The 19568-nt window shown below is 37.4% G+C and overlaps 1 protein-coding gene across 2 annotated transcripts in view; it reads right to left on the reverse strand.

Moving 5' to 3' along the window:
* LOC308501635 (uncharacterized protein C12orf50 homolog) overlaps positions 1 to 19124 on the reverse strand; it is a gene marked incomplete at both ends in the record, with an annotated part of 33304 nt that extends 14180 nt beyond the window's left edge. The window contains 6 exons of one of the 2 annotated variants that reach the window (XM_081058290.1): positions 2315 to 2425; positions 4289 to 4399; positions 4481 to 4558; positions 5504 to 5662; positions 18638 to 18758; positions 19098 to 19124. In XM_081058290.1, coding sequence (XP_080914416.1) covers positions 2315 to 2425; positions 4289 to 4399; positions 4481 to 4558; positions 5504 to 5662; positions 18638 to 18758; positions 19098 to 19109 — 592 coding nt within the window. The remainder of the gene's footprint in view (positions 1 to 2314; positions 2426 to 4288; positions 4400 to 4480; positions 4559 to 5503; positions 5663 to 18637; positions 18759 to 19097) is intronic. The other variant, XM_081058291.1, reaches the window with a different exon arrangement.
* Between the last annotated feature and the right edge of the window lie 444 nt (positions 19125 to 19568).

Consider the following 19568-nt stretch of genomic DNA (forward strand, 5'->3'; position numbering starts at 1 on the left):
TTGCCTTCCATATATAATGTTGTCACGCAGGGGACCCTGCTCGCTGCGCCATTTGTCGTGCAGGGTCTCAGCTCCCACTCCCCGCCCAAGAACGCAGGACACGGTAAGGCCAAAAAGGAACACCCACGGAGCCATAGGTAGGGAAGTCAAACCAATATATTCTCGCTGGCGTCTGGGCTGGAGACACAGGAAGCAGGATCTACATAATCTGCCTAACAGCAGTCCGCGCTTGCCAGCCACCATCTTCTTGCTAGCCCCCATTCCATTCCTGCTAGCATAGCCACAGCCGTTATATTAGTGGCCAATGGCTTACAGGTTACAGCTGATGGCCAACTAGCCACAGCTGCTGGCATCTGATCACAGTTGATGGCCATTTACTACCCGAGCCAGCACCTTTCTATGTGAGGCCGAGAGCCTGGAAACTGTTTTTTGGGGTTTTGTCCCCACAAATGTAGTGGACCACTTGACTGTTTGGGAACATACCACCATGTAGTGGAACTGGTGGATGTTTGCTTTTGTGTCTTGACCAGCTGCCATTGAGAATATGTAAGCACCTTGACTGTGAGTCACTGTTATTCCAGCATGGTACCCTGAGAGGCCCTGGCTGAGTCCAGGAAGTCTGGCTGTGCCCAGAGAGAGTGGCAGTGCCCTGAGAGTCCTGGCTGTGTCCAGGAGGTCTGGCTGAGCCCAGGAGAGTGGCAGTGCCCTGAGAAACCCTGGCTGTGTCTGGGGAGACTGGTGGTACCCTAAGAAAACCAGGAAGTCTGGCTGTGCCCAGAAGTACTGGTGGTGCGCTGAGAAACCCTGGCTGTGTCCGGAGAGCCTTTCTGTGTCCAGGATATTGTATTCACCTCCAGGCTCCTCACACAGGGCCCCTCACGAAAGTCACTTGTCATGTAGATTCTGAGGCGAGACCCTGTAGGGGTGGAGTGTGGGGACAGAGCCCCAGAGAAAAGTTTCCAGGCTCTTGGCCTCACATAGAAAGGTGCTGGCTCAGGTAGTAAATGGTCATCAACTGTGATTGGATGGCCAGCAGCTGTGGCTAGATGGCCGTCAGCTGTAACCAGTGAGCCATTGGCCACTAATATAACTGCTGTGGCTACGCTAGCAGAAAATGGGGGCTAGCAAGAAGATGGTGGCTGAGCTGGCAAGTGCGGATTGCAGTTAGGATGGTGGGTTGTGGACAGTGTGGATCCAGCCTCCAGTGAGACTATAGTAGTATGACTCCCCTATCTATGGCTCCGTGGGTGTTCCTTTTTGGCGTCACCACATCCTGCGTACTTATGTGGGGAGTGGGACCAGAGGCCCCGCAGGGCGCCCCGCATGACAAATGGCACAGCGAGCAGGGTCCCCTGCATAACACATAGTCAACACAATTAATTTTCCTTTGACATATAACAATGGTTGCTTCCACTCTTTATCACCCTTTAGAGCTAATCAATGTAAATATAATTTATCTTTCATATAATATCTTCAGATATACAAAAGTAATTTTTATGTTTCTTAAAAGTCTTCTATAATATCCATAGCTGCATTCAGTATTACTTATGTACTTAATTTCCAGATGCTTCACCTCATAAGTCACATAACATAAAATAATTGTTTCAGGTAACCTTTATTAAAGGTGACATCCAAATGTGGACTGCCCTCTACAGAAATCAGTGAAACGAGTATAACAATATTTGAAGTCTATGGAGCATTAGTCTCTATGTCAGACACTCTACTGAGTACTCTAAGTGACTATCACATTTAATTATCTTCCTGTATTACTCCTAATAAGTCAATATGGGTTTACCTTAGTTATTTGCTGGCTGACACACATTACTGAATCATTTTGAAACCTTGAGGCTAAAAACATTTATTTTTTTCCTCAAGATCTGTATCATGTCAGGACTTTCCCAACTTGAAGAAAATCTAACTTTAATGTCTTGATCTTAAATGAAGGCTTTGTTTATCCCATTTTGAGTTTGTTTACCTTATTAAATTTGACTCATTATTCCAGCATATTAACTTCTAGTCACCTGTAAATTTTATAAACATGTCTCCATTCATCCAGTCATTTAATTGTTTAAACATAAAGTCCCTTATTCTACAAATACTTACAGAGTGCACATCAATGGCCAGACATTCTACTACAGGGATTCATCTACGGCACGCGATTATATACACTTCCTGGCCTCAAGGAGTTTACCCAAAGCCATTGATAAAAATGTCGAAACGAGTTTGATGAAACAAAATTTGTTATGAGAGAAAATTCAGACTCACTGATTTTATGATGATGTATTCAGAATCAACCAGTAATGAAATAACTCACCTCCATTTTCAAAAGCAGTTATGTCAGTCCTTGGTTTCCCATCCAACGATGCTTTCATCTCACCCTGCTTTTCAGATAGGCTAAATTTTGTTGGAACGGTAAGACCATCCCCTAGAAATAAAAAAATTAAAAAAAAATAATTTTAGGAACCATTAGGTACATAACAAGTTTGTGATACAATTCATGATAATAATAAAAAGCCTAAAAGTTAATGCAAGTACTGTTTACAGTGATATGATGAACAATAAATTTATAAATATTTGAATTTTAAGCAAATTTTGTAATTATCAGGAAAGCATGAAACATTTATTTTTCTATGTGGATAATTTATAAAAAGGCAACTAAAAATTTAAGCAATCTAATACTATCATATGTGTATATGTATTTAGCTTATTTAATTTTTTATATAATGAATTTTGTAATATTCATTTGTTTATATATATTTACCATGGAGAAATTGAGTACAAAAGTATTAAAGTCTACTATTGACTTAAATATGCTAATTATATAGTGATAAATAATTCTCACCATTTTCCTTATACATCTCTAATTTTCTTCTAAAATAACTCTAAAAGCAGAATAAAAGAGATGTGACAACCTAATGAAACACATGATTCTGGATTGGATTTTAAACCAGGAGGAAAACCATTTTGCTATAAAGGAAATGATGGCACAATTGGTGAAATTTGTAAAAAATTAAATAAATAAAAGTCTATAAATAATACTGTGTCAGTGACAATTTTCTGATTTTGATATTTATACTACAGTTATATACGATTTTTATAGGGGCATCATGTCTGAAACTTACTCTCAAACAGTTCAAAAGTAATAATAACAATGTGAAAGTGAAAAATCACATATGTAAAATGCTAACATTTGGGAAATCTGGGTAAAGGGTGCTCATGAATTTACTGAAATTATTTAAAAAGAAAAGGCTTTAAAAAACATCATATAACGCGTACTTGCATATCATTGTCTTTATAATCTACCATTTTCAATATTCATTTCAACACTAACTTGTCTGTTTTGTTTTTGGTTTGTTGTTGTTTTAGGGTTTTTTTGTTGTGATGGTGGTTTTTCGCTTTGTTTTGTTGTTTTTCAGTAATGTGGGCAATGTTGTCCTTCCCTAGATGGCTCCCACCTGTCAGCCAGTTCTTAGTTCCTGCCACCTCCCACCATATGTTTTAATGGTTTGCCACGTATGTACTTGCAAAACAGGTACTTTATTCTTTATCCTATTATGCTCATCTTGATCCTGGGAGTGTGTTTTTTTGTTTGTTTTTTTTAAGGGGTAGGAAGGGATTACAATCTCTCTCACTGCTGCAAAACTTGTCTTTCATCTCATCCTAGGGGCAAGAAAACTATATGAATTTACAGCATCCATGGATTTTCTCTGATTCCTGGTTTTATATCCAAAAACAATGTTCTTATTTTGCCCTGAAGGGAAAAATTGTTCACCAACAGCAAAATCAGATTCACCGAAGTATAAAATCCATGAAAGGCACAGCCTTGGATTACACACCTGTGTTGTCCCTGAAATTGCCTGGCACACAGGAGGCATTCATTCAATGAACAAGTGTGCCCGTGTTCTGCCACTAATAGTATTCTGTGACCTGCCTGTTGTCTTTCTAGGGCTACACTGTCGTTTCTAATCATAAAGAAAAATCTACACCTATTTCACAGGCAGATTTAGTTTCATAGACAAAACAGTAAAAGCAAATTATTTACGGAATGACTACATGGGGCATGTGGTGTCACCATGTGTTTATAAAGCCTATTCATTTTGTCTCCCTTCGGAAAGCATGATTATATTAACAACAGCTTTTCATCTGATGAAAGCACTTCTTCTCAGTCTCGATTCTGATGTATTATTTATCATTTGATTCTAGTGTACATCTTGCTAAATAATTCACAGACTATCACACCAAGTATCGCTTGTGCATCACCTTAAAATGCTGCCTTTTAATTCCTTACCTTCTTGCAATTCCCTGCCATTTTCCGAAGACCTTTCTAACTCTTTTTCTGCTGCAGAGTCGATGCTTTTTGACGAAGTATCTGGAGGAGTATGAAACCTGTAGTATTCACCTAATCTCCCATAAGAGAAGTAATGGTTAGTATATTTGTCACATCAAGTATTAGAAAACCCACAAATATCTGATTGCTTACCAGATTTATAACACATCTCCCTTATTGCTCTTTTTTCTTCAATTTCTTCAGGAGTCTTTGTCCATAAACCAGAAGCATCTGTAGGATATGTATTTTTTAATTAAATTGTCCCAAAGCTAAATAATCTGAAAATTTATAAACTAGAATGAAAAATCCCAAACATTGTTCTCATGGGTGGATTACCATTTTTTTTTCAATTTTTTAAATCCATAATTTGCAAACTGGCAAATATTTCTAATTGCTATATTTAATGTACTAGAAAGAATCAGTCAAGAGAAAAGAAATAACTAATTACACATTACGTGTCTTGAGAAGCTGGAGATATACATTCCCATGTTGCAGTCACAGTTGTTGGAGGGGGGAGATGTAGGAATGGGAGACAAAAGCAGGATCCTGAGCACAGATGTGATGGTGGCCTGGACCCCACAGAAGGACACATTCCCAGGCAGAGACAGAGTGAGAGCTAGTTTTTCCGCAAGTTTATTTTGTCTGTACATACTTATTGGCATGTACTAGGCATGAACAGAATAGACTAGGATGAAAAGAACTGTTTCTAACCTTGTTTATACTTTTGCAAGGATTCCTTGGGATAATGCAACTGATAGGGCTTTATAAATCATACACTACTCTATGGATCTCTGTAACTTAAAGGATTAAATGTGAGATAGATGTAATCATGTAATCAACAGATGGACACACATGTATGTCAGTGTTAAGTTTTATATAAATAAGTTATTGGTATCCCTGTGAGCAACTGTACATATTTAAACATGAGATCTGTCTCTCAACTGCCATACACCAAAAACCTCCCGATCCAAATGATAAGAATGTGTACACATAAAACAAATGAGAACATAATGAATTTAACATACTTAATAAATTGAAAGCTATTTTCTCATCAAAATCTGCCTTACATATTGCGTTATAGTTAAAGAAATAGTTAAAGAATAATTAAAGAAATATGTAGAAAATAGTATGAGATTTTTGAATGTGCATTTTAAATCTGAGAAAAAGTTTACTAACCAGTTTGTTCATCTCCTTCCTCTTCTTCTTCCTCAAAGTTAGTTTGTAAAACTAAAGGATAGTGAATGGGTCGTGATATGTTCTCCTGAGTTTTCAGAGGTTCCTGACTCTGGGTCAGGAGTGGAGTTTCTTCCTGAGTTTCTTTCTGTTGTGTAATATCTACAGAGAAATGCAACACTTCAGGCTTATCAAAATATTCAACAATCAACCATTGTCCTCCTAACTAACTGCATACTTTGTTAAAAGGTTTCTCTTCTTATTTCTGAAAAGGTTATTACACTAACAAAAAATATCAACATTATGCTGTAAGAGGGGAAATATGCTAATTCATAGACGTTAAATAGTAATTATAACCATAACTTTATATAGAACCATGACTTTATATATAACGCTTTTGGTGTAAATGCAAAGTGATCACAAACATTACTGTAGTCTTACATTACATCTGTGGGATAAGAATGGACTTAACTAATCACATTATGACAAATTAACAAAGTCAAATGCATATAAGGCATAGCTTATAATGGCAGAGTATGTGTGTCCAAAGAGGAAAAAAATCCAATGGTTCTACTGTTTTGTGGCTGGGGGTGATTGCTTGGAAGTGAGAAGAATGACACTTTCAGATTTCTCTATTGGCTACACAGTAGTTTGGACTGGCCAAAGCTCTAGGTCATATTTATATGTTCTGTAACCTTCAAAACTAACCAGCACATAACAGAAGTGGCTAATGAATATAATTATCTTCTATAATTGCATATGTGACTCCTTTTGTTTTCTAAGCTAATAGTTATTTAATCTGGTTAATTATCAGAATCAGCTAAAACAATTTTTCAAAACATCTTCTGGGTCTTTGCTTTCTGAACTTCTGAATCAATCGGTCTGGATTAAAGCCTCAAAATCTGATACTATTTTTCAAATGTCTCAGATAATTATAAAGTCAGCCAAGTTTGGAGACCGCTGCCCGCAATCAATCATCCTCTAGATGGGGTTCTGGGTCATGGATATGCCCTCCCAATAATTTGAAAACAATCAATTCTATTCCCCATCCTCAATTTCCACATCTTTATTTCCACTAAAGTTGGTTTGCCTGAGGAGAACAGGCCTGAGTTCACAATAGCCTTTCCCCACTTTACAACATAAAGGCCTACCCTTCACTCATGCCAAAATTTACTACAGCACTTTGTCCAAAGAGAAATCCTCCTTTACTGATTAATCAAGCTATCACGAACACATACAGCTTTCTCCATTACCTTGATTTGTACACATTTCTACCAGGAGAAGATCACAGTGTGGTGGGCAGAATAATGCCCGCCCCCCAGGATATCCATAACCTATATATGTATTAGATTATATGGGAAAGAGGTATGCTAAATGGGCTGACCTTAAAATCGGCAGATTATCCTGGATTATTTTGGTGGGCCCAAAGTAATCACAAAGGTCTTTAAAAGTGGGAGAGATAGGCAGAGGAAGACAGCCAAGAAAAGAGATGTGACAACGGAAGCTAGGTCAAAGTGATGCAACGTCAGGACTTGACTATCCATTGCTGACTTTCAAGATGGAGGAAGGGGGACATGAACGAAGGAATACAGAAGTCCTCTAGGAAATGGAAAAGGCAACGAAACAGAATCTCTGTCAGAGTCCCTAGAAGAAACACAGCACTGGGAACACCTTAATTTTTATTCAGAGAGACCTGCATCGAATTTCTAAATTATAGAACTCCAAAATAATAAACTTGACTTGTTGAAGCCACTTGGTTGGTCATAATTTGTATTGGATACTTTTAGCTATTATCAATATGTAATCCCAAGATTTGCCATTTACTGCAAAGAAAAGTTTCATTGAACATTCAAACCAGTAAATGTTAAAGCCACATTTTTAAAAAGCTTTATTGAGATGTAATTCATATACCACATAATTCACTCATTTAAGTGTACAATCCAGTGGTTTTTAGTATATTCACAAAGTTATGCAACCCTCACCATGATCAATTTTAGGACATTTGATCACTCCCCCCAAAAGGGTGGAAACCTATATCTATCCAAAAGCAGTTACTCCTCATGAACTCCCAATGCCCACAGCCCTACAAAAGCATAATATACTTTCTGTTTCTATGGATTTGCCTATTCTGGATATTTCATATCAATGGAATCATTCAACATCTGGTCTTCCGTACATGACATCTTCCACTTAACATAGTGTTTTCAAGGTTTATTCTTGCTGCCGCCTCTCACAACGCTTTACTCCTTTTTATAGCCAAATAATATTCCATTGTATGAACATACCACAATTTATCCATTCATCAAAGGGTGGACATTTGGGTTGTTTCCACTGTTTAGGCTGTTATAAATAATGTTGGCATGAACATTTGTGTACAAGTTTTTGTGAGGATATACACTTTCACATCTCCTGTGTGTGGAGAAGCTGGGACATATTGTGACTATGTTTAATCTTTTGAGCCATACTGGTTTCCAAAGCACCAGTTTACATTCCTACCTGCAATGTATGAAAATTCCAATTTCTCCACATCCTTTCTGATTAAACCATCCTAGTGGGTATGAAGTGGTATCAAAGTGCTTTTGATTTACACTTATCTAATGGTTAATAATGATGAGCATCTTTTCATGAATTGAATGACCACTTGCCTATTTTTCAAAAATGTCTATTCAGATTCTTTGCCCATTTTGTAAGTGGGTTGATTTCATTTTCCCCTCATTAACTGAAAAGACATTCCTTTACCAATTGCTCAGCCATCCTACCTTCTACAAACCAGATGTCCATCACTGCAAAGATCTGTTTCCACATGTTTATTCTGTTCCATTTGTCAATTTGTTTAGCCAATACTACACTGTCCTAATCTTTATCACGATAGAGGCCTTGATATCTGCTAAACAAATCCTATCCTTTTATTTTCTTCAAGCAAGTCTTGACTATTGTTAGCTCTTTGAACTTTCATATAAACTTTAGGGCCTGTTTGAATTTTGATTGTGATTGTTGTTTATATATATATATTTTTAAATCGATGTTAGTAAAAAAATTGAAAAAAAATTGAATCATTATGGCAATTCAAATGTCACTGGATGTATTTAAAGGAGTAATACATTTTTTTTTAATTTCAATTTTGAGAAAATGTTGGAAAGTACACCCTTTGCAACTATTTAAACTTATGATCAAAGAGTTTAGGTAATCAAAACTGTTTTAGAAAATAATTTAAAAAACAAAGATTACTGCTCATTACACCTTTATATTCAGTGTATTAAAATATATATTTGAAGGAAAAAGTGATAGGATGGGAAAAACAGCACAGTTAGTGACCAGAAATCACCCAGTTAGAAATATGAAATAAACAATTCAGGTGAATTACTTGGCAATCAAGTAACGCAAAAAAGACTTCACTCAGATAGCAATTAAGTTTACCTCTCTATAAAGGTTAAAACAGTGTTGTGCTTTGAGGTTTAACACATATTATTATAACTTTGTTCATTTGAGGTAACTTTTCCGTGAGACCTCAAATACCAATGGTCTGCATTTTAAGGAACTACTATAATGTACTTTCCATGAATTTCCACAAATAGATCATTTTTGTCACCATTTTTCTATCCAAAGTGTAGTTTCATGTCACTAAGATCAACTTTGGCGTGATCAGATATATTTCATCTAACAGTTGGGGGGGGAAATATATATATATATTACATACCATGTTTCCCTGAAAACAAGACCTAGCTGGACAACCAGCTCTAACACATGTTTTGGAGCAAAAATTAATATAAGACCCGGTCTTATTTTACTATAATATAGGACTGGGTCTTATATAATATAATATAGTATAATACCAGGTCTTATATTAATTTTTGCTTCAAAAGATACGTTAAAGCTGATTGTCCCACTAGGTCTTATTTTTGGGGAAACACAGTATATATACATGACATATATATCATACATATATACCACATATATAGCATATGTGATATACATGTATGTCACATATGTGTCATATGTGATGTATATGAGATATATATACACATCATATATGTATATATATACACATCATATATATGTATATATACCGGGGGTACCAAAAAATGTATACACATGACATATATTCATCTTCTGTTTTTGGTATATATTGAGTAATACAATTTTAGTACGTTTTTTTTCCTTTCTTAAAATGTGTATACATTTTTTGGCGCTCTCTTTCTCTCTATATATATACACGTATATTAGTAACATTATTATTTTTGCTTGCCCCTTAGTCATTCCTTACTTAGTTTTATGTAAAGGACATTGGTTTTCCTTAGGGAAATCACCTTTTTCCTATCTTCAATCTACTTAATTTGAGTGAAGATAACCTCCTCAAGATTAGCTATTCTTTTGGCCTGAACAATTGTTAGAAATAAACATGACTCCTACACATCATCAGATAAAGTTCAGTGTTAAGATTTTAGCTAGAAAAGGATTTGTTTCTTCTGAGGTTAATTTAAAATGATGATGATAGTGATGAGAATACTCAGTGCATCCTGAGTGCTTACTCTTTTCCAGGTATTCTTCTAAACTATTAGGTATTAATTCATTAAATATCCAAAACAATCCCATGACATATGTATTATTATTATGTTTTATACAGATGAGAAACTGGGTCACAGAGATATTAAATTGTCCGAGGTCGCGGTGGCAAGTATGTAGCAAGATGAGATTTTACCCCAGTCTGACCCAGAGTTCTCCATCTTTGCTTATTCTGACTCCAGGATCTAGAACTGAAGCTTCGGGGGCAACTACAGTACATGGAGAATGACACTAGCCCACAGCCAAGAGTTGGCAAAGGAAGTCCTGGACCCAGCCAGGGCTAATGTCAGCCCTGTCTGTAATATCTTCAGTTACATGAGCCGATAATTCTAGTTTTCCCTTAAATCAGATTGAGTCGGATTTCTCTTCTTAAAATCAGTAGTACGCTGGAGTAGGCTCAGATCAAGACCTAAAAACTAACTGTCTAACGTTTAGGAATTTTGCAAACCAACTGATGTTATATTGGTAGCTTGAAATCATCCATGGTACTATTATTTGCTCCATGTCTGCAAATACTGCCTTGTTTTTTTTCCAAAGTGGGGATGGGGAGTAGAGGCACTTTTAAACATGTGACAGGACATCGCTGCTTACAATCAAGAGAGCCTTGTTTAGTACATATGGTAGACCACCATGTCACGCCCACACATTTCAAAAATTAACAATTATTGTCTGTGCTTTGCCAATTTTCAAAAGAAAGTAAATTATTTTCATACATATGTCATGTATGCTGTCATCATAATGCAATCTTTCCTACTATAAATCCCTTCCATAGCTAGAACACAAATGTAAAGGCAAAACATGTAGATTATAAGACGCTTGCATGACAAATTCCATTATTTTTAACCAAGAAGTTGTTTTTATTCATGCTCTCAGGAAATTGGGTGTTATCTTCCCTTTGCTTGAAAGAATAAAAAGTGTACTTATGTTTGTATAATTCACAGAGCAGAGGTTCTTCGCCAATCTTTTTCTGCACTTTTCACTCATTCTTTAAGAACACCCACATGGAATGATTAGGTTAGGGCATTAGACACACTTGTATAGATTTTAAAATATACTGATTCATCTTCTTTGTGTATTTTTGCCAACAATGTTTAATCTAAATCTAATTATGAGGAAATAAATTCCCATTTAAGGGGGATTCTGCAACGCAACTGGCCTGAACTCTTTAAAATGCCAATGACATGGAAGAAAAACAACAGAGAAATGTAGATATTAAAAACACAATGCTAAGTGAAATACGCCAGACAGAAAAAGCAGAGAACCCTATGATTTCACTGATATGTGGTATATAAACCAAAAACAACAAAAGAACAAGACAAACAAATGAAAAACTCATAGACACAGACAATAATTTAGTGGTTACCAGAGGATAGGGGGGTGGGGGGAGGGAGATGAGGGTAAGGGGGATCAAATATATGGTGATGGAAGGAGAACTGACTCTGGGTGGTGAACACACAATGGGATCTATAGACGATGTAATACAGAATTGTACACCTGAAATCTATGTAAATTCACTAACAATTGTCACCCCAATAAATTTAATTAAAAACAACAAACACATGACCATTAATTGCAACAAATGATGCCTAATTGGATTCTGGATTGGAAAACAAAACAAACAACTATAAGGTTATACTACTCAACACGTGGTCCCCGGAACCTGATAGCTTGTTAGAAATTCAGAACCTCAGGCCCCAGCCGAGACATACTGAATCAGACTCATTTTCACTAGATCTCTGGGTGATTCCTATGAATATTAAATTTTGAGAAGCACTGCGATAAAGAACATTGGACAATTGGGGAAATTTGAGTATGCACTGAATATTAGACATTCGTATCATATCATTGTTAAAGTTCCTGTATGTGATAGTCATGTGTAATGTAGTTATGTAGGAGAATGTCCTTAAATTTAGGAGATATATGCTGAAGTGTGTAGGGATGAAGTAAGCTTCAGGATATTTGCAGCTAACACTTAAATGGTTTCAAAAAAGGTAGGGATCAATATGTGTTAGTACATTATATGCATAGATGTAAGTATAATAGAAGGAAAAGAGAAAATGAATTGACAAACTGTAAGGAATAGAATATATGAAGGTGTGCCTGGGAACATTTGGGGATGTCAACTCTCACAGTGGCTGGGGTACGTGGTTCGCCTTGGAAAAATTGGCTACCCTCCCAAGGACCAAGAAAATATTTACAGGATGTGGAGCCTGGTCTTCACCTTGGTGCAGGTGGGCCAAGCTCCGATATATCTAATCTCGTACCAAGGACTTGCCCCGGCTCCTAGCCAGATCTGAGACCAGTTCCTTGTGTTGCTCACACATATGCTTATTGGCTCCTTGCCACTGTTGTTAGTGAAGTCCTCAAAACCCCAGAAAGCCAAGGCAGGCATAGTTGTTGTTCCCCGGGCCACCTCGACTGATGCAAGGTATTCCACCCGTGTTGATGACTTTACTTGACTGGAATTTTGCCCACGCTGATGAAGAGCCAGTGCTGTATCTGCACATGATGTTTTGCCCGTGCTGATGAAAGGCCGTTGCTGTTTCTACAACTCTAATTGACTGGGCCCTGGTGGTATGATGAGTTGCCTCCTTGCTTGTTAGTGGTATGATGATATATTCCCCTAATGTCTGTCTTGTCTTACTTACTTTCGCTTTGTAATAAAACTCTTTAACCCCTTCATCCCGGCTTGTGTATCGGGCCTTGAAATTAAGTCTGTGCACAGCAATCGATAATACTTATCGATACACAAACTGATGAGGAATATATGAATAGGGTGTGCACTGAACTATTCTTGCATTTTTTCTGTAGGTTAAAATTTTTGAAATGAAAAGTTGGAGGGAAAAATTACACTGAAGACTGGGCTCCAACATACATTAATTGAATTGGTGGTCTATGTGGTAACCAGGAATGTTTTGGGTTTTTTTAGTTTTTGTTGTTATTGTTGGCTATTATTGTTTTTTTAAGCTCCCAAAGTAATGCTAATTGGGACCCAGAGTTGAGAACCTCTGGATGAGGCAAACTGCAGATGTGGTCCCTGTATGTAGATGTATGTATGTATGTATGTATGTATGTATTCATTCATTCAATGTATGCAATTTTAGAAGCACGCTGGACCATGGCTGAGAAGAGACACAGTGTCCAGTCACGATGAAGAGTTGCCCATTCAAACAAAATTGTTCAAGTGTCAACCTTGTATGGGTTATAGCATTTACTCAATCTCTCTCCTTTTCTCCCAAAGAGGAAAGAACTGAGTTGAACAGTTTTTTTCTCTCATAATCATTAATAATTGTCTTACTCTGTATAAGACAATGTCTTACTCTGTGTAATAATTGTCTTAACTCCCCCCCACACACACAAAATTAGACTGTTTTGCCAATTCAAATATTCAAGTCAAAGTGTCTATCAAATTATTTAAAAACCATTTATTAGACAATGTTTTTTTTAAGACTTGGAACAAAATAGTCAAGTACACATAGTTGTTTAGGCGAGATCTTCTAAAGTGAGGTGATCCAAAGCTCTAAAGTGGCCAAATAGTCAGTTGTCCAAGACACTGACTTAGAATAAATGAGAATGAAATATCCCATTCAATTGTTCATTATCGAATAACATGGTAATTAGCCAAAGAGATGAACAATTGCTTCAATGTTTCAGCCACTGTTTTGAACAAATCGTCCCTTTGCAAAATTGAGGGAGTCTCTTAAGGGAATCAGTTCTTCTGAGTACACTAACCTCTAATGTATACCATGGGAAAAAGAAGTACCTACCATGCTTGCAAAGAAAATATGAAATGTACTCAGAAATGCCTAGCTAATTCTTTTAACTATAATAAGCATCAACTGATTTATGTTTTCTTAGCACTATCATTTGGTTTAGCAATGATTTGCTTTGAAACTGGTTTAGCAATGTTTACATGAAATATCTTTCAAAAGAGTCCAAAACCTTGTTTTAAATTTGCTAGCAGGTTAAAGTTTAAATTGTGACAAGGCTGACTGGCAGTTTTATGTTCTCGGACAAAAAATGCTGAACTCTTGACAATCACACTTAGTACTTAAATATAACATACAATGGCAAATCAACTAATGAAAAATTGCTTTTGGCAAGCACCTCATTGTGAAAGCACACAACTGGTGTCTTAGGAGGCATTGTAGCTCCAACTCACCCACTTAATATGGACCACTTGATGGGTCACAATTCCTCAAGCGAAGACCATACAAATTGTCATAGGCTGCACATTTAAATGCCTACATTTACCTTATGTTAGCCTAAGAAATAAAATCACACTTAAAATGCACAATGCTATGTGAATCGATACTTGGTTGTATTTTGCTAGCAAAAAAAAAAAAAAGTCATAATCCCATCCTGAATTTATCAATCACATGCACTTACTGAAAACATAAAAGTGTGGATTTTTAATAAAGGTACAATTTCATAATGCAATTTTTGTCTAAGGTGAGGAGATTTATGGTCCTATTTTTGGTTAATATGAACCTTAATGGATAGGTGTTCCAGGAAATAGCATAGGAAATATTAGTTTTACAAAAGATCAAATTATACTTTTTGAGGTATTGAAATATTTCCAAAATGAACAAATAATATAGTAGTTCAATACATAATTCAACTGAGCTTAGTAGTTTCCTACAGTCTAGAAACTGAATGAATCCTCTTTCCTAGAGCACAGAAATGTGTCTGGGCAAATATAAGATAGTTGCTTGCTTAAAACAAATACATACTGTTCAGAATTTCCTAGGGTAGAAAGGCTACTATGTTTCAATAGGTAATAGTAGGTTCCTATGTTAGATCCTTGGGATTCATCAATGAGCAAAGAAAAGATTCCCGTTTTTATGGAACATTCATTCTACAGGGAAGAGTCAAACAATGAAAACAGATGTAGTAAAGAAAATGATAAGGGTTATGGCAAAAAGAAAAGCACGGCAAGGCCAGGAAGATTGGAGGAAGTGGGGAGGCTGATTACATCTCAAATAGAGTGTTCAGGATAGACCTCATTAAAAGGTGATTATTTGACTAAGGCCTTGAGGAGGTAAATAAATTAGCCATAAAGACACTGAGAGAAGAGCACTGCATGCAAAACCCGGAAAGCAGGAGTATGCATGCCTGCTGTAGGAAAAGCAAGGTAACCAGTGTGGCTGAAACACAATGAGCAACTAGAGGAGTTTTAGAAGATAAATTCAGAGAGACAAAAGATAAAGTACAGTCATTTAAGCGTTTGTTAGGACTCTTATTTTACTCTGATTGAAATGAAAAGCCATTGGAGGGGTGACATCTAATTTATGTATGAGAGTATCACTCTAGCAACTGTGCTTTGAACAGACGTAGAGACGTAGAGACGTAGATACAAGAATTAAAGCAGGGAAACCAGTTAGGAGGCTACTGCAGTCATCCAGGCATGAGATGGCGATGGTGGCATGGCTCAGGGTGGGCATGATAGAGGTGATGAGGAAAGTCAGATTCTGGATATATTAAGACAGTAGAGTTAACAGAATTCCTATATAGATTAGACGTGGGGCATGAGAGAAACAGAGAATGTGAGGCTGATTCAGATGACGTGAGCAAGTAGGAGGATAGAACTGGCATCAAACCAAGCAAGATGGGCCGTGGATATAGCAAGTTTGGGAGTACAGGGGTAAATTCATGAGTTTGAACATGTTACGTGAGAAATGTCTATTAGTCATCCAAGTTAAGAGTCCAAGTGAGAAGTTGAATAGAGTTGTGAAGTTCAAGAGACAGAGAGAGTTCTGGAATGGACATGCAGATTTGGGAGTAATTTACACGTGGAACATAATCAAAGCCATGAGGATGGATGAGATTACCAAGGAGTAGACAGAGAAGAAAAAAGAACCAAGGATTAATTTCTAGAACATTCCTCATGTAAGAGGTTGGGAAAAGAGGGAAAACCAGCAAAGGAGAGTGAAAACAGAGCACTAGATAGACAGGAGTGAAATAAACAGGGTATGCTGTCCTGAAAACTAGATAAGAAAATTGTATCAGTGAGGAAGGGGGATCAAATGTGTCAACTGCTAATGGTTCAAATCATGTAAAGACTGAGAATTAACCGCTGGATGTAACAATTTGTATGTCATTGGTGAAAAAACGGCTAAATAGCTTGATTTACAGGGGATTAAGAGACAGTGGGAGAGGAGGATTTTATAACAGCAAGGATAGATAACCATTTAGAGGAGAATTGCTACAAAGGGAAAGAAAAAAAATGGGGTGGTAGCTTGTGAGAAAATGGATCAAGAGAAGTGAGAATTTTTCTTTTCTTAATAATTAGAGAGATAAATACACGCTTGTATGCTGATAGGGATGATCTAATAATAATGAAAAAATGATTATGTAGAAGAGAGAGGGAAGAATTGTTGAGCTCAGAGAGCTTCCAAGTTGTTGGACATATGCATGTACCACGAAGGTGGCACACACACCCCAACTTCACAGCGACAGGAGTTCGTGTGCTCTGGCCCTTCCAGACTGTCCCTGATGTATCTCTTCATCTGGCATCATCTGTATCTCGTATGACATTCTTTATTATATAATAAACGAGTAAACATAAGTAAGAGTTTCTGAGTTCTGTGAGCTAATCTAGCAAAGGATCAGTCTAAGGACAGAGAGATGATGGGAACCTCCAATTTGTAGCCAAGGTATTTGTGGGTAACCTAGGGACATACTACTTGCAATTGATATCTGAAGTGGGGTGCAGTGTTTTGGGATGGAGCTCCTAACCTGTGGGGTCTAAGCTAACTCTGGTTAGTGTCAGAATTGTATTAAATTGTAGGAACACCCAGCTGGTGTTACAGAAAATTGTTTGGTGTTGGGAAAACAAATCTACCCATCTGGTGTTAGAAGAGTTGTAGTAGTGTGAGAGTAAAGGAGACACTCACGAGTGTTGCTTTTTTCCTACACACACTGACATAAATAGTCCTGGTGAATTCAAAACAGGTAAGTGGATATGATGAGGTGCGCTGCAGGATGAAATGGGTGTGTGGGGCTCCCTGCCATCCACTGCAGATAGAGGAAAGGAGGTTTGAGGAAGTAGGGTATTAGCAGCCTGTAAACACAGCTTCTCCCTTTCACAATGGAGGTAGGTAGCTTCGGGGAAGGGTTTGGTTCCAGTGCACGAATCTAGTTTTGACCCTATGAGAGAGGGCAAAGCTTACTCCGAGACTCAGCCTTAGCCTTGACACCTGTTGACGAAATTGAGACTTCTAGAAAAGCAGGAAGTTATCTTCTGACTCCCAGATTCTACAAATGCATCCTTACAAAAACTTAGCCCAGGGCATGTTTTACGGGGGGAGCCAAATAATTGTCATTTACACACTCTTTGCTTTCTTTGCCCAGACATGAAATCTTTGTTTCCCTCCAATCCTCAAAGAGCTGGTGTGGAAGATAGTAATTTTACCCATAGACCATTAAGAGTCAAACAAACTATTAACTAGATACAAAGAATTTAGTACAAGTTTCCTCATGAAATAAAATCACACCATACGTACACCAATGAGACCGAGTTAATCACTTAGTAGATACAAAACTTTCATCCCAGTAGATTACCTTTCAGCAGTCATCTATCCACCCCACATCCATCTATCTACACATCCAATCTTACTGAGCATGTGTGCTCCAGACACTGTGCAAAGCATTGATAAGGAAACTAGTTAGGATCCCCATCCTTGTAATGTTTATAGTCTAGTGAGGAAGAGAAACATTGACCAAGGTATTACGTATGAGGAATATGAGGAGGTCAGAATTTTCTAGAAGAATATAACAAGGGAACCAAATGTTTAATCAAAGATTATCTGGAGCCAAATTTTCAAATCCCAAAGGACTGATACCCGCTAAGTTTACTTCCTGAACTATTCCGTCAGGAGAAATGTGGTGGCCATAGCAGGAGAATGGAGTAGCTACAACATCAGGGAACCCTGACAACCCCAGCTCATCCTAACGCTAGGTTATTGCCATTCACTTTCAGGGCATAGACTCGCCAACCACCCCGCACCCCAGAACCTAGTGTAAGGCTCACCACGTAGCAGAATTGCAGTATCATTTAGTTGGATTGAATCGTGCCACAGCTTTTGTAGCAGTGGAATTGCATTTTCTTTACCACTGAAGTCTAAGGAAGAACCACATATGCAGCTGTTCTTGTACAAGCAGAAATGTGTAAACCAGATTGTGCTCTTGCTCTCCCCACTTTTGAGGTAGGTTTCTGCACATTCAAAGGGGCAACGGTCAGGCTATGACCCCAGGGTCTGCCTCCAGTTGTATGATGCTTTGCTGAGCAAGATACAGTTTCCGTCTATCTTTTCAGATGAATAAAATCCACTTTAGATACACATGGTCAGAGGAAGTTTAACTTGCTCTTGGTTCATATCATCTTATTAGCTACTTGATGGTTCATTCTAAACCTCATCTCGTGATTCTTGACAGAACCCTCCCAAATCATCCATTGTCCATTAAACTGTATTACTCACCTTGTCATATTTTACACAATGTGTCATTCTGTGCTGCCACCCCAAAACCAGGTTATGACATGGCATGTCTATGTTATTCAAAAAATGTACTCACTGCTACTTGGTGGTAAAAATAATCCATTGATATTTCGAGGTTTGGTGTGATAAAAGATACAACTGATCTTCACACAACCAAGAGGTTGAGTTTCCCAGAAGCATGAAATACTGCAGTTTTGCTAGACAAAGGAAGTAGGGGAAATGTAATGATCAGTTGCAATAGCCATAATTAATACCATGTACTACAACACAATACAAAGTGACAAAAACTATTGCAATTACTGATTTAAGATGGCTTTCAATGTTTCTAAGCTCTGCTATTTAAAAGACGCAATGGATATTCCTGAAACATATTCCTGCATTTTTCTAAGATTTTAAATTGAGCAAAGTGAAAATGCCTAAAATTAAGTAGTGGAAAAAAGAATCATTTTTTCTCTACTGTGTTATAAGAGTATAGCTCCATATCATTGAAGGGAGACCCTTGTAACCAACAGGCATCTGATGCTGAGTTATTCTACCTGCATCTCCATGTGTCTAAATCTGCAAAGTGGATCTAAACATTTTCCTTCTCTCCATAATGAGCACACAGTGTCATTGCCAAGGGCCTCTTGACAGTGTCGGAACCGGCACTGGGAACCCTAGAAGGAAAAGGGAAACAGTGCAGACAACTCAGTATGTCAATATTAGTTTTCAACAACAGTGGGCTGCTAATTAATTAAAGAAAATATGAGGAGATCAAATTAGAATCAGACACACACACACACACACACACACACACACACACACACACACAAAGAAAACATGCTAAAGATATAAGGCCGGAAGTCTAAAAATTAACAAATGAGTCTACTTTTAGTAGTGAGACACTGACAATATAATCTAGTTAAACAGTACAACATGCCACCAGTCACTAATCAAATGCTATTTTTTGTTATTTAATCCATGTGGTTCACTCAGCATAAATATATGAGACCAGTGATACTTTTGAT

The sequence above is a fragment of the Rhinolophus hipposideros genome (assembly GCF_964194185.1).
Source record: "Rhinolophus hipposideros genome assembly, chromosome: 9".
Classification (NCBI taxonomy): Eukaryota; Metazoa; Chordata; class Mammalia; order Chiroptera; family Rhinolophidae; genus Rhinolophus; species Rhinolophus hipposideros.